This window comes from Dermacentor silvarum, chromosome 10, assembly GCF_013339745.2.
Source record: "Dermacentor silvarum isolate Dsil-2018 chromosome 10, BIME_Dsil_1.4, whole genome shotgun sequence".
Classification (NCBI taxonomy): Eukaryota; Metazoa; Arthropoda; class Arachnida; order Ixodida; family Ixodidae; genus Dermacentor; species Dermacentor silvarum.
The window spans coordinates 38986140-39001154 of record NC_051163.1 but is presented as its reverse complement, the minus strand read 5'-3'; the positions used below and the strand labels follow the sequence as shown (position 1 = coordinate 39001154).

Here is a 15015-nt window from a genome sequence, read left to right as displayed (position 1 = left end):
TCAAAAACGTTGTATGACTGTTTTCAAGGTATACTGAGAACATAATTCAAACAAGGTAATTAGATTACCCACGAAATTTATGTTTTGAGTAATTGTGGCAAATATTGGGGGATATACGCTCTTATATTATAAATTGTGTGGGTTTTTAATCGTGTAATGCAAAATTTCTAGATCCTCGTTTATGGCCTACGATATATGAAACGCTTACGAAGTTTCCCTCCTGCCCTGGGAGGACCAAAATCGACAGCAATTTAGTATTCAGAGGAATTTACGGTCATGCTATTTCTGAGGCGTAACGGAATTTACAAGCGTGTAGATTAGTCATGTCATTTGGAAATAATTACTCAGTTCTCGGTTTTTTTCCAATTTTCATTAGTCATACGACGTGTGTAACTGGTTTCTCCCGCCTCCTTAGTGAACTATGCCAGGGACGTTTAGAGTGGGTTGAGGTAGAAAGTATGTTGTGTGTGGTGTACGATAAGCGTGCTGTCTGCGCAGGTTCGTTACAGCCTTTGTAGAAAACAGCTTATTCAAGCGTTGAAGAGTGTCAAACGGCTGTTATCTGCAATGTTTCTGAGAGTCTTAAAAGAACTGTACATGACACCGAGTTCACATTCGGTGTAAGTTTGTATGTGTGAGTGAGGGGGGGGGGGGAACCGGAAAGTTACGTAACTTTACAGTTTCTTGCGTAAATATTGACTGCAAGTAGTTACTGAACCGACGTTTTTTGTTTTTATCTTCACTATCTTCATTCGTTATGCGAGATTCGCGTTACATGTCCCCGGTGTCCTCGGTGATCTAAGTGAGGCAGTTTTGCTTAATATGAGTCGAATATGATGCCGGATGAGTACGGAAAGTTCAAAATATGTGGGTTAATCACGGCCTTTACTATAAATTACTTATGTTGCTGTTCTGGGGAGCTATAGATGTGTTTTATGAACAGCGCAGAATTTAGCCCGCTGCACTGGCAGAGCTTTATATGGTACCGAGATCAACTTTAGGAAAAATGACGTGAACGGTTTTGGTAAGTCAGCACCTGAAGAGAAACGTGTGTCTCTCAATAACAGCCATTGTAAGTAATATATTTAAAATATAAAAGTGTAATTCGCGGACGGATTTTCAAAGTGGTGATTCCTATGAGGACAGCGTATTAGACGTGTGGTTCGCTTACAGGCAACGGAAGTTCTTTGTAGAACTGCTAAAAAGAAACAACTCCGCAGGAAATTGGGATGTGAGTCTCGAAAAAAAGCACTAGTCTGCTGTCTTTGTTAAATACTTCTTCCAAGACACTTAAACACAGTATAAGTAGTCCCTCCAGCAGTTTCTCAAGGGTGTTTTAAAGTCGCAGTTTCGTCCGAAAGGTGAAGCATCGATTGCGATAGCAAATTAGTAGACAGCTATACGAAGTAAGGATAGTAGGTTTATCGGTCGTATAAAGTTGTAAATATTCTCTTACTAACTAAACTAACAAGCACGGTGTCACGCGCGCAAAGGTAAGCATGAACACGTATCGCTCGATGACCGCGGAAACTCGTCAAAACGTTGGAGTGAGAAAGCGCTGCCAGCGGCAGCGAGCAAATTGACCTTCGTGCTGGCTCTCGCGTCAATGCGAACTAAACGTCGAAAGCACAGCGCATAAGAAGCTACCGGCACTCGGCGCATGCACTTTGTACCCATCGCAGATCGCTTTGAAGATGAGGCCCGCGTGGGCGCACACTTCAGCCACATCGCAGATAGCTTTCAAGAAAGGCACCCACGCGGCAGCTCCGTGAGCAGCAGCGGCAAGAGCAGAACGCACCACCCCACCGTCTCCGTCGCCTCCTCCCCGTACCTCGCCCGCAAACTAATACCGCGCCTGTTTCCGGCCGCCTTCCTTTCACGCGTGCGCGAGATTAAGCTGCGGTTGCCGGCTCACCCTCGCACGCTTTCACTCCCGCACACAACGTACGGCGAGCGGCGAGAATTTTATCGGCGTTGGACTTTATACCGAGCCTCACGGCGACGACGACGACGACGGCAAAAATGCGCTTGGAGTGTCCATATAATTGCTATCACAATAAAACGACGTCATCGGGCATATATCTTTATGCATGAAGGGAGTCTCTCTTCAAAACAGTTTGTAAATAAAACGCGGAGGTAATGTTAGTCTCACATTGTAGATTATTTTTGCTGCATATTCTGCTATGAAGTGCTGACGAAGACTATTAACATGCCATTTTTTTTTTTTTTTGCTGTGGTGTAGGTCCTGCTTTTCTTGTAACAGTGTTTAACGAAGCCTTATTATGCTCACATTTACGGCAAAAGTGTCATTGGCGCCTGTTTCCTCATTATTTTTCTTCTCTTTTTGGTCTCAAAATGAACATCTATCTGAATTTCTGACGCTGTTTCTTTCATTTACTTTCGTTGCAGCTTGATATCACTTTCGTCACTGCTAAATATTTGGTGTGCTTTACTAACTGTCTGCTCGGTTTTCGACAGTCACGCCATCTGTTTCCGGGTGCGTGTCTCTGGGACTGGAAGCGGGCTACTGAGAAGAACGAAATACACGGAAAACTTCCAGTAAATGTAAATTTCTCATCTTCGTTAGCATAATTAATGAAACACACTAAATGTTATGAATGAGCTTTGAAAGCGCTGACGTGATAATCCAGGCTGATAACTCACTGAAGCATCGTCGAACATCTTCTTTTCATCTGGAGTCATTCCACTGGATTCCTGCGTTTAGAATGAAATAAAATGTAGTGAAACTACAGTTCTTGCGTTGAAACATTCAGTGTCAACGCATTCTCTTGTGCTCGAACGAACCCGAATCTGCTTCTCACACAGTTGGAACTCTCAAATCTTAATGGCTGACATTTCTCTCTTTCTCTCTGTGTGTCGTTTTATTGCTTATTGGAGAAGTGACATTCCAAGCTTCTATCGCATTTTTTTAACAAAAAGCAGCGTCGTCTGGAATTCTTCTAAACTGCTGTTTCTTTGACGGACGCTTTCGATCGTTAACATGCTTCTCCCGCCCTGTTGAAGTCTTTCATGTTGCAAACAAATGTTTTTGTTTTGTCATCTTTTTCTGGTTCCTCCTTACAGGATCACTGCGGCTTCTCTATTTCTTCCAAGGAAATTTTATAGAGAGAATGTGGAAAAGCAATAGCACTTCTATTCCGCATTTCACTACAACGCATGATCTCTGTTTTGTTAGCTCTTCAACGGCATGTCGTACGTTTCAGGCGGCCTGTGTTTCTCACGCAGTGCATGCATTGATCCAGCCGTCAGGCGTAATTAAGTCGAGTGACGGTGACATGCTGGTGAAATGCTGGTGCAATTTACTGGTGACATGCTCCTTTCATTGACGCTCTTCGAGAGCGTGCGTGCGTGCTTTATGCGCTCGCGACGACTTTGTCAAGCTGGCTTCTCCACATTGCAATAATTTCTAGGGAGAAGCCAACTTCACCGCCTCCTATTGCTTTACGCGCAATAGTCTATTCAAATCATGCATTTGCTCGTAAACGTGACCTAACAGGTTGGAATGCCAAATGTAAGGGTCGTTCAAAGCTAACGAATTCATTTATCAAGCATCTCAGGACAGGTGTGCTTGCAAGAGAAAATGAACTTACCTTAAACTGGTTCGCCTTCTCCAGCAAGCAGTCCTTTATCTGAAAATTAAGGTAATTTAAGTCAGCTAGTCCCATTTTTTCATCCCCAGTACTACCTAATGCTTCAATCCATTAGGCTTGTTCTTCGGTATGTCTAGTGTGTGGCCAGTTTCTGCTTTATCAATTTGCGTTGCCATTAATCGACGAAATTACATTATTTGACGACGTTGTAGGCGTTAGACAACGATGAAATATGAAAAGCGTTGAAACAAGACAAATGTTATAATCTAATAAGAGCATACTTTCTCCCTAAATTATTTATTTCTAGATTTTCCATGGAGATTCCAAATCCACAGAGACTTGATGCTCTCGCGGTGTACAATACCTTTAAAGAACATAGAGCAATCATAATGGACACACAGCGAGGACGCCTAAATATGTCACAGGCCGACAGGAGGGTCCCAGAGGAGCTGGGATACCCGATAAACCTACAATACTGCTGCACCGAACTGGTACACATACCAAGGAAGATTCGAGAAAAACTCAAAATCTCCCCTATCTTCCCAAAAATCGCCAAACACTTCATGAACTCCGGCGTAAAGCCCGAGCCCAACAATTAGATAAACGATTCGACAATAACGCCGATACAATATACGCAGACGCAGCACGCGACATTAGGTGACATGTAATCGTGGCTGCTTGGAGACCAAGAAACCTGACAACAGCTTCTGTCCGCACGGCCTGTAGCAGCACAGCGGAGGCGGCTGCAGTAGCCCTGGCGAGAAAGACACGAGAGGCTGAAGGCAGACCCGCCTACAGTCCTCACGGACTACCAGGTGGCCTGCCGACTCTTCCTCCACAGAATAATCCTCGGCATCGCCCTTAACGTCTTGGGTGGTCGATTAAGACAAGAACATCACTTTGAATTACGCACGGGCATATTGGTGTCACCGGCAACGCAGGGGCAGACGCTTTCAATCGCTAGGCGTCAATGCGAGCAAAGAAAGACATCGCAACCGAAAACAAGAAGAAAATACTAGCGTGCGAAGTCTTAGAACAACAACGTCGTTCCCTACAAGAACTCGCTGCGCCAGACCCGCAATTAACAGTGGATGAGGTTCGGCTATACAGAAAAATCCTGATAAACACCTACCCATACCCGAGGTGGTGGGCATGCCATTCTGGCCAATCAGATATGCCAACCAATGCCGCCGGTGTGGGGGGAGGCCATCTTTGTCTGAAGTGACGCGGAAGGCAAATCACGGCCCCAAAATTCAAATTCAAACCAATTAGACAAAATTTATTTAGGGAGCCTTGGGCAGCCATCCTAACCCGGACTGACCTGGACACTCAATTGAACTTCCTCAACCAGGCCTGGTGCGTGCCGGTGGCCACTGGAGTCCTGGACTGAGGATCCACCCGTTTTTTCACTAATATTTTTTTTCTTAGTCGGTGTTTTTTTTTTTTGTCAATATGCCTCTTCCCCACCAGACGAGATTCCATCAAACCCTGAATTTCATTTAGGGCTGATGATATTATTAATGCGGGTGTATTAATACTATTAATGCGGGTGTATTAATATTATTAATGCGGGTGACTCAATGCGGGTGCGTAATCCAGGCTTCGATCATGTTTTAGCCTAAGGAGGTGGCTTCGCTGGAATCAAGACATGATTTCTTCTTTGTCTCGTGTTTATGTTTTTGTGCGATAACGGTGATATCCAGAATGTACATTTGTGTATTTGCCAGCTCACTTCAGTCGAAGGTCAGCGCCTTGCATTGTCCCATCTTTACCGTGTACGTATTGTTACCTTACGTTGTTTAGCTACAACGAATTCATATCGACTAGCTCAACTTTAAAACGCTTCTGACACCTCTGTATCAATGCAAAAAATGAGTTATATTGTCGACCCAAAGTTACCGGTATCACATTCAATAAATGTGCCTAGAACGTTTTTTTGCGTTTTTTGTTTGTTTTTTTTTACTCACATATCCACATCCCGCCTGTTATAAGTGGATTGGACTTCTTTGTACGTTACTCAGGCAGTGGCTGAGTTAAATCGAAGAAGCAAGAGCTAAATATTGAAAGCTCTTCTGAAGATGTGGTTTAATGGCGACGCTTACGGCAGGATAAGAATAATGGTTCCACAGGCGAAAAGGAAATGATAGATCAGCATTAAAGATAAGGTGTAAGATGCGAGCTTTCTCACAAGTAAGTCGTTTCTGACGACGAGAGCTTCTGTGAGGTTTAAAAAAATAATTGGTTCCAAGCCTCGTACTCACCGCAGTGGCCCTTTGCTGCGGGTCCTCGATGCTGATATGTTCACCACCGCATGCAATGGCTGTCGGAATGACGCCCTTGGCAAACTGTACGTAAATGAAGCCATTTTGAGTAAGTCACTCAACGATCAGCAAAACACGTCAGACAGGAGCATAGGAGGGGGCAGTGAATGCATACACACATGTTGTCGATACATGTTGTCGATACATGTTGTCGATACATGTTGTCGATACACACGATCAATCGATCGATCGATAGATAGATAGATAGATAGATAGATAGATAGATAGATAGATAGATAGATAGATAGATAGATAGATAGATAGATAGATAGATAGATAGATAGATAGATAGATAGATAGATAGATAGATAGATAGATTTTATTAAGTGACGGCTGGAAAGTTGTAACCACGCAGTGTACAGCTTCCTACTCCGTATAGAGATAAATGTTGCTGAAATTTTTCGAAACAGAGGACTCCTTGCTTGTGCTGCATTCATATGATACTTGCTACAACGCCACCTGATTGAGGAATGTCTTCATGGGTCCCAATTGCATGAGCTCTTTTTAGGAGGGTAGTGAATAGCCTTTTCGAAGTGTTTCCAAGTTCACCATTGCGTTAGCCACATGGTTCACTCATCTCAAGCGCGTAGCAGAAAAAATGGAGGACGCTTAAGCTTCGCCTTTAAGGGTGGAACGCGACAGCGTAATCAATCCCCGTAGGCATTGCATTTTTCTTTGAGTAGGCTTCACTGCAATACAGAACGTGGGAAAGCCAGCTTACAAAGACCAAGCTTACACCAACCCCCTTAAAGTCGGCTTGACTTTTAAACAAACATGCATTGCTGGGAAGATGTTTTATAGGGGTAATATAAGTCATCTTATATTAAAATGTGAAGGCCCTAGAATCTTTTTTTTATTACTTTATTAATTGTTTGCTATTGCCCCGACGCGCGTGCGTACTGAAAACGCATTAGGCAGGCCAAGTCTCAATTTGATCTGCCAAAGATGCGAGCGCCATCTGGATAAGATTTTCGCGAGTAGCCTACCCGAGCGCGCCGCTGTTGGTATGGCAGAAATGCTGGCAAAAGGGGTTTGTGTTTGAGTTTAGTCGTAACAGAATTATGTTTTCTCGTACATTCAAATAACAGTCCGCCGCCACCATGTCTGTAGGTTGTGGTTAATCGTACTTTACCGTTTTTCTGGCGGATTTCACTGTGAGAAATTCAATTTTTGTTCACTAACACCTTGCACCATGTGGAGAGCCTGCGCGGTCGGGGTGGTTCGGGATGATTTTCTCCGCCAAGGACGCCGACATCCACGCCGACACCAACGCCGGATTTTCTACGACACGAGGCCCTTAACGCTATCGCGTTAAAAAAACAACGGCGACTTGTAGGAATCGCTGCAAATGCCACCGCCCGAGGTGGCAGTGTACTTACTCGATTGATGATTTCAGGGTTCATGTCCTTCGCGACTGAGAGACACTCGCTCGCGCTGTCGATCTTGCTCAGATACTCATCGGCCTTGGCCTGGTCCTTCACATACTGTCGCACCAAGTTCTTCAGTTGCTCGACGACGGCGTCCACGGCTTCTGCATTCGAGACAGAGAGAAATAATGTGCACAGAGGAAGGCAAGAAGGTTAACCGGAAAAGCACACAAGTGGCTACCCTACAAAGGTGGCGAATTTAATAGAAAAACAGACTCAACTCTAGTTCACATCTACAGGGCCCGCCACTTTTAGGGGAAACACCTCATTAGTATTCAAGAGCCTATAGCAGTTGATGTTCAGCACAAATAAAAAAAAACAATTATTTTCCTTTATCGGTATCATCGCCAGGCGTCGTATTCAGCGCATTTCCCCCGACAAGGAGCAGGTTATGTTAAAATTATACCAACTTGGACACTAATGAGGCGTTTCCTCTTACACTGAACGACCCTGTACGTAACGCGAAACATTCTTGGCATGATTGGCTTATGAAAAGTGTGTGTGTGTCTATATGAAGTGTGGTTTTCGAGGTATCAATATCAGTATTAGAGCAGCATGTTATACGAGGAAATGATTTCGCTTGCAATGAATTATATAGAGGCTGGATATTATATACACATCTTTACATACCGTACATCATATATGTTATCTGTTTAAATTTTCAGTGCTGTCCATAGTGTCGTGTCGCACTCGTGGTGTTTCTGATGCGTCGGGTTCCTCTAGTGCAACTGCGGATCGAAATGCGCCAAGCGTCTCAACGCGCTGCCATGCCTGCTAGGAAAGCTGTTCTATGCCGCTTGTCGATACGTTTGTTCGGGGCATGATGGTTTCATTATCAGGCTTTTGTGCTAGAGATTGTGTGTTCGAGTCCTAGTTATATTAATGTTTAATTAATTATCTATAACATCGTACTTTGTTAAATATGATGCGCTTGCAATGTCACAAGGCCGTCTGATGCCCAAAAGGACGAAGTTCACGCAAATCTATGTACTAAACATCAATCCCATGCTGGATAAATTTACCTGCTTGCGGCTGCCCTAGTGGCTAGTGCCACAGTTCCCTCTAGTAATTATTGTATGAAACTCTATGCTCGAAACGGTAACTCGTAAACTACTTCGCTTAGATGGCGTCATCCCGTTAAACGTGTTCGGCCTCAGAGGCCAGATATACATGCGAAAAAGTGCCTGAAACTCAGAAAGAAAGCTTCGCTTTAACATGAGAGAGGAAGCGAGAGGGTGTTCTGAATACGCACACGCAAAATGAAAGGGCGATGTGGTCAAACGCAATCGCACAAGCCCATTGATGCTAAAAGACGTTCTAGCACCTTGTGTGTCAGGGAACGGCGTTAGTCATTTTTTATTTAATGTTGTCTCTAAACAAAGCGCGGTCGTTTGGTTCTCGTAATGTGTAGGAGAACAATTGTACATATTTTTCATACTGAGGACAGTCGCACAACAGGTGGTCGCGCAACCGCTGACAGTGCACGCAGCACTGTCAGCCGATAATGTTCAGCAGATGGCAGGCATGCATTGCTACTGCGTGTACCTTGCGAAATGTAAGAACGCTGCTCGAGAAATGCGCGGCTTTCTTTTGCTGCTGTTTTGACCGAAACATTGTTTTCCTCTTCCGCCCACTGGTATTACACGTCAACTTGGGTAACTGAGTATACGTGCCAGCAGGGTATGTGTCAATTCTTGGCCGATCTCACAGAATCGGTATGTGACACTTTGATACAAGCGGTATGGAAGCTTTATATGTATTTTGTTACCTCTCGTGCACTTCTGTGTGCATAAACCTCTCATCAGAGTTATTCCCTCGAGAAGCAATATACATAGTCTACAGCTACAGGCGACGAGGCTTTGCTCGTGTGATCCGCTGCAAGTGCTATCTCGCTAATGCAAAAAAAAAAAAAACTTAACGCCATTTAGATTCCAATATTGCGCTGGATCTTCATGGTTCATTTACGCTTTCATTATTTTTTTTGCGTTTGCATGGCTTGTGCGCCAGAAATGTTCATGTGTGAAAGCTTACAGTCGATGACTACCGAAGAATAACAAACATGCTCCACTCCAAAAAACTCAGTGCACCGGCTCTTCGAACCTGAAAGATATTCTAGTCAGCTGGGGTCCACTCGAAATTAGATACCAATTGCATACAACCACATTTTACTGCTTATTTTCAGCTTCTTTTATTGCTTGTTTAAGTTAATTAGAGTGGGCAAACAATTCGTGGCTGCTTGCCAAAATTAAAAAAGGGTGCCGAGTGACGCCTTCCTGAAGATTCTGAACCTACTCCCCGTTACGTAATGAATTTAGAAAAGGCCTATATTAGGCTATAATCGTATATGGATAAAGAAGAATCACATCGCATCTTGTTGGAACAAAAGCCTCAATCTAGCAAGTTTCGATAACTCTTCTTGCACCAAAAACCACTGATAAACTAGCAAATATTTTGAAATCTGTGTCGTCAGTCTGACGTACCGGCGCTAAGATTTCGGCGCAAAATTAGAAATCTGGAACTCTTGCCTGTATTTTATCTGCTAGTCTATTCGAGCTTTCGCTGCCAAATGAATAAAATCGGAGTTTTTAAAGAACATTTTAACGGCGCAAAGTGATTTTATAGTGTCAATTATCGCTCGTCTTAAGTGTTGAAAAAAAAATGTCAAAAGCATGCAACAATGCAGTGTTGGCAGCGGTGCCTATAGCACTAGAATAAGAACTGCGTCGCTTCGGTTATGCATAGAACTGCTTCAGAAACGGTGTTTCATCAGATATATTGGTACACACTTGCAGGATTTTTCTCGAAGCGGTGCTCTTTAAGTCTCACCTACCACCGATTCACAATAAATAAACAAAACTATAACTTCTCTGGAACTCGCAAGGATCTTAATGTAGAATTAAATGCATTGCTACTCCAATAAGATTTCACCTATGTCATGTTTCCACAGAGTGCGAACGTATCAGCTGAAACACCGATGCATCTTGGGGCAGGTTAAGAGTAGTTATTTCTCGTACGTAGCATAACCTTTCAAAGCTTCTAGCAACATGTTATGCTTTCAGTGCTCGATGACTGCAATTGCACCATGTACTTTAGAGTCATTAATTGAGAGTTGCTTAGTAAAATTTTGATAATCAGCGTATTGGCGATTTATCGCTCTAATTCTGACATCTGTTGCTGTTATTAAGCTTGGTCGGTAAAGCACCATTTCATATCGTATCTAGTATATTTATTAATCTGAGCCATTCGTCGCAAAAATACGGGATATATATGTGAAATTTCACGTCATTGTTTCAGCCAACTTACTGCGCTGCCTGTAATATGAAAACTTTTCTGTCACTTCCCATCAACCACCTCAGTATTGGTGGCTGGGACATACCGTGGCGCCACCTTCCGCCAACGCCTGAATGATGTGTAACGTTGGATCACGTGCCCGGGCCTCCTGCTTCAGCGTCGTTACGTGCTTTGTATTCAGTCGTACTGCTCGTGGACTTGCGGTTGGTCGTAGTCGTTTGATGCAACAGCGCTTCTTCTTTGTTTTGACTTTAAGGTTTTATACGCTGTACGAAAATATCCGGTGTTCTTCCGTGTTAGTTTGGACCATATTTTGCTCTATGTATTATCGCAGAAATAAAAGGCATGGTAGCTCCTAAAGAAGCTCGACAGTCGGTAAATCCAGGTGGCAAATGTTAAAGCCCCCGCGCATACATATACAGAATAACAAGTCCCATTCCAAATATTGAAGCAGTCGAATACGAGAAGAGAGATATATGCGACTAATGCAGCCAATCATGCTCGTGCCAATGCATCATATCATAAATCTACGGCCTCCCGTTGGTTTGAACATGTGTAGGGACCTTGTAGTAGACATTCGGGATTTATCTAATATGATTTATTATGTTTTCTTTTTCAAATTCTTTGATATTCTTTTCATATTCACGAATATCTCGACGGCGCTATGCAGAGCTCTGGTGATAAATAGTGAAATACTACCCAATGTGCACGATGCTGTACTCAGCATCGTAAACGTAAACGAGCAATGCAGTACTCACCATTCGCGTTCACCGCGGCAGAGGTGAAGCAGAGTATCAGAAAGACTGCCGCAACTTGGTGCTTCATGTTCTTTTAGGAGAAGGAGAGTGTTTCCCTGCAGAACAACACAAGAGCCTACTCCGCAACTTGGCTTGCAGCGACTATAGATGCTGAGGAGCTACAATGGTGTGGGTTGTGGGAGGCTTCCACCTGTGTGGTCTGGTGTGCGTTACCACCTGTACTTATATGGCATAGGAGGAAAGTAGCTGATTCAGGTACTGTTTGCTCCAACAAAAAAAAATGAAACAAATTTCTGTAAGCCTCCCTCTCAATAACATGTCACAAGACCTGTTATGTCACAAAACCGAGTTCTGACAGTCATCCTTTCCTCTACGTCTTTTTTTATGATTTCCTTCTCTCTTACATGGTTGCTCCTCTCTTACATAAGCTGCAGGGAGGATGACTAAATAAAATGGCGCATGGTCGGCGGCAAACAACAGCTGCTTGACAGAGCTGTAGGCTTAGCAAACGCGTAGGTTGACTGACTCACGTAGGGTGTACTACTCCCGAAAGATCTCGCTAATTAGAAAGCGAATGATTTCGTAATGACGGCGAAATAATGGGCCCTGTCGGGGCTCAATTGAAGAAGGCTGTCCTGCACAAATATTAGTAGCTTCCCCGAGACGAGACCGGTCCATTTCTGCCCGTGCTCTTAGGAAGAAAGAGTTACGCTTTGCCACGCATGGTTTGGTTCACGTGGAAAGAGTTTGCAAGATGCACTTCCTTGTGCGGGCCTCAGCGAGGGTGAAGTCGTAATAGCGGTTCAACGTTGTCGTACTTACTGGTTCTTGTTTCATTCGTTTCTTCGTGAAACTGTAGCACCATGAGCGACTTCTATGCTCGTTCCGCTGCTCTATATGCATGCCCAGAATGTTTTAATATCAACGATGAAGTCGGTAATAACCAAGTAGGCAATTCTGGAGGAATTCGAGATCGTTGAGGAAACTCGCGTTTCCCGCCGCACAAGATACCGCTTTTCAAAGGCCTTTTCCAACTACTCAGTCTTGAATGAACATCCACGCGATGGCACCACTGCTACCCATGGAAAAAAAGTTAGAAAAGGTGTTCAAACGTACTTCAACCATGCATCATCCGTGCAGAAATAAATGGTATATGCGACGGGTCGTATTCGCGCGCTCCGGCGGCGCGCTTTAAGTTCGGCTGTTCAATATCATGTCCAGGAATGTTGGGCATTGCCCCTTCGACATTCTGTGGAACTTCAAGGCAATGCACCGCCGTAACTGAATGCCCACAATGTTCAAGAGAATGCGTTTCAAAATATCGGTCGAGTGTCGACAAGTTTCAACCAACAGCGCCGAGCACGTACTCCCTTCTGACAACGTATGCATTTACAGCACTTGGCCGTTATAATTTGTTTTGCGTTAAATCACTGTTTTGATCAGAGATGGGCGGTGAACACTTGAAGATGACGTGCCAATTTAAACCGTAATGTCGTTTATTACAGCTGGCGTTGGAATGGTTATGGCAGAACGAGTGTCATTCAGTTTGCTTCTGCGCGCAGCTTTTGAGAGGCTTATTGCAGGTAGGGGGAAATAATGATACGCGTATGAACACATGTGCAGGTGTTTCTTTTTTTTGTGGACTCTCGTGTTTCTGCGTACTTGCATGAATATGCGTACGTGCACGCGTGCACGCGTGTATTGTGGGTGCGTCGTATGTGTGTCGGATTACGCGCGTGTGGATGTGTGCTTGTATGCGTACAATTTTTGCATGCATGCATGCATGTGCTCGTGTGAGTGTGTGCGAACATGGGTGATCGTGTGCGAGCCTACAGGCGTGCGTACAAGTGTGTGTATATGTGTGTGCGCGTCTGCGCGTCTGTGCGTGTGTGTGTGCGTGCGTGCGTGTCTCTGTGTGCGTGCGTGCGTGCGTGCGTGCGTGTGTGTGTGTGTGTGTGTGTGTGTGTGTGTGTGTGTGTGTGTGTGTGTGTGTGTGTGTGTGTGTGTGTGTGTGTGCGTGTGCGCGTGTGTGCGTCTGCGTCTGCATGTGTGCGTCTGCATGTGCGTGTCTGCGTTTGTGTGTTAGTAAAGAACCTCGCTCACGGGGCCAGACGCCAGGCAACTGATCACAATGGCAACATCATGAAAGGCTGGGCGCCATAAGGTCGGTATCATATGCGTTCTTTTTCCGCGTCAGTTACGCTTTCCAGAGCCCTTCAATGTGAAACATTTGTTTGCATAGCTCTCCCGCTGCCTGCTGGCGCTCAAAAACCTGAGCGTGCATACAGAGTGAATCACACTCGCTCCGCCATTGCCTTTCCTACGCCAGCTCCAATAAATCGCTTTACGGCTTAAATTTGTCGCGTATTCAAGCGAAAGTGCCCTCTGCCTTGAGTGTACAAAACTATTTGCTCCTGTCGTGCCACTTCACCGTTCTTCCTTGAATAAGACACTGTTTTAACACAGCAGGCATGTTAAATTAAATTATGGGTTTTACGTGCCAAAACCAGTTCTGATTATGAGGCACGCCGTAGTGGGGGACTCCGGAAATTTCGGCCACCTGGGGTTTTTTAACGTGCACCTAAATCAAAGTACACGGGTGTTTTCGCATTTCGCCCCCATCGAAATGCGGCCGCCGTGGCGAAAATTCGATCCCGCGACCTCGTGCTTAGCAGCCCAACACCATAGCCACTAAGCAACCACGGCGGTTAAGCACGCATGCTATGACTAAGTACCGCATATATATAAGTTCTTAGAAGGGTGTACCATCTCGGCACTGTTGGTTGAAACTCGCTGAAATTCGGCGAGTGAGTGAGTGAATAAATGGCATTATGGACCCCAAGCTTTTAACGCTCGTATGGGGCGGCCACCATATTCCATGTGGCTGTGGACCTGTACACCAGCCGTAGCTGGTCCTCAGGTCTTGGGCTTGTCAGCTGGGCCTCCCACTGGTCTTCTGCTGGTGCTTGGATGGGCGTTGTGCGCGGGTTCTTTGCACATTCCCAGACCATGTGGTAAAGGGGGTTTGGCGTATTACAGAATTGGCAGTCTCTTGTATATGTTGAGGGGCAGATCGCGCGTAGTTGAGTGCCGTGGATGTAATTGCCAATCTCAAGTCTGCGTAGTATGACGGCTTCTTCTCTACTAAGCTTGCAGTGTGGTGGTGGATATTCCCGCCTGTTCTGCCGATATTCTTAAATATACGTTCTGGAGAACTGTTGCCTATTCAGTTACGCTGGTGCAATGCCGTGAAGTTTCGCTTAATGCTGACGGGGAAATGTCTGAAATTTGTGGGTATGCTAGCACCCGGAGCATATTTTTCTGTTTTAGTACGAGTGGCATGCTGTAGCTCTGTGCCCTCATAGGCGATTTCACCTCTAAGCTGGGAGCGCGACCACGATTGGGCAGAATTATGGTCCCGTGGCTTCTCCGATCACTCTGAGAGCAGCTGAACTTTCGGCTCGAGCAGGATTCCTTAAGAGGTTGCCATATCGCGCCAAACTATTGTCGCAGCGCCGTAGGATCCAGTCGAATATGCCATAATTTTCTGATATGACACGTGGCCTAAATACGGTACTCTGCATTCATAGAAGGGAATGAATTAACT

General features: G+C 44.8%; 1 protein-coding gene across 4 annotated transcripts in view; it reads right to left on the bottom strand.

Moving 5' to 3' along the window:
• Positions 1-11645, bottom strand: part of LOC119466233 (uncharacterized) — a 68441-nt gene extending 56796 nt beyond the window's left edge. The window contains exons 1-5 of one of the 4 annotated variants that reach the window (XM_037726716.2): positions 11409-11620; positions 7312-7463; positions 5873-5956; positions 3612-3650; positions 2665-2715 (exon numbers count right to left, since the gene is read on the bottom strand). In XM_037726716.2, the coding sequence (XP_037582644.1) occupies positions 2665-2715; positions 3612-3650; positions 5873-5956; positions 7312-7463; positions 11409-11475 (393 nt within the window). In that variant the 5' untranslated portion in view covers positions 11476-11620. Of the gene's footprint in view, positions 1-2664; positions 2716-3611; positions 3651-5872; positions 5957-7311; positions 7464-11408 lie in introns of all 4 variants that reach the window. The other 3 variants (XM_049657581.1, XM_049657587.1, XM_049657584.1) reach the window with 3 other exon arrangements.
• Between the last annotated feature and the right edge of the window lie 3370 nt (positions 11646-15015).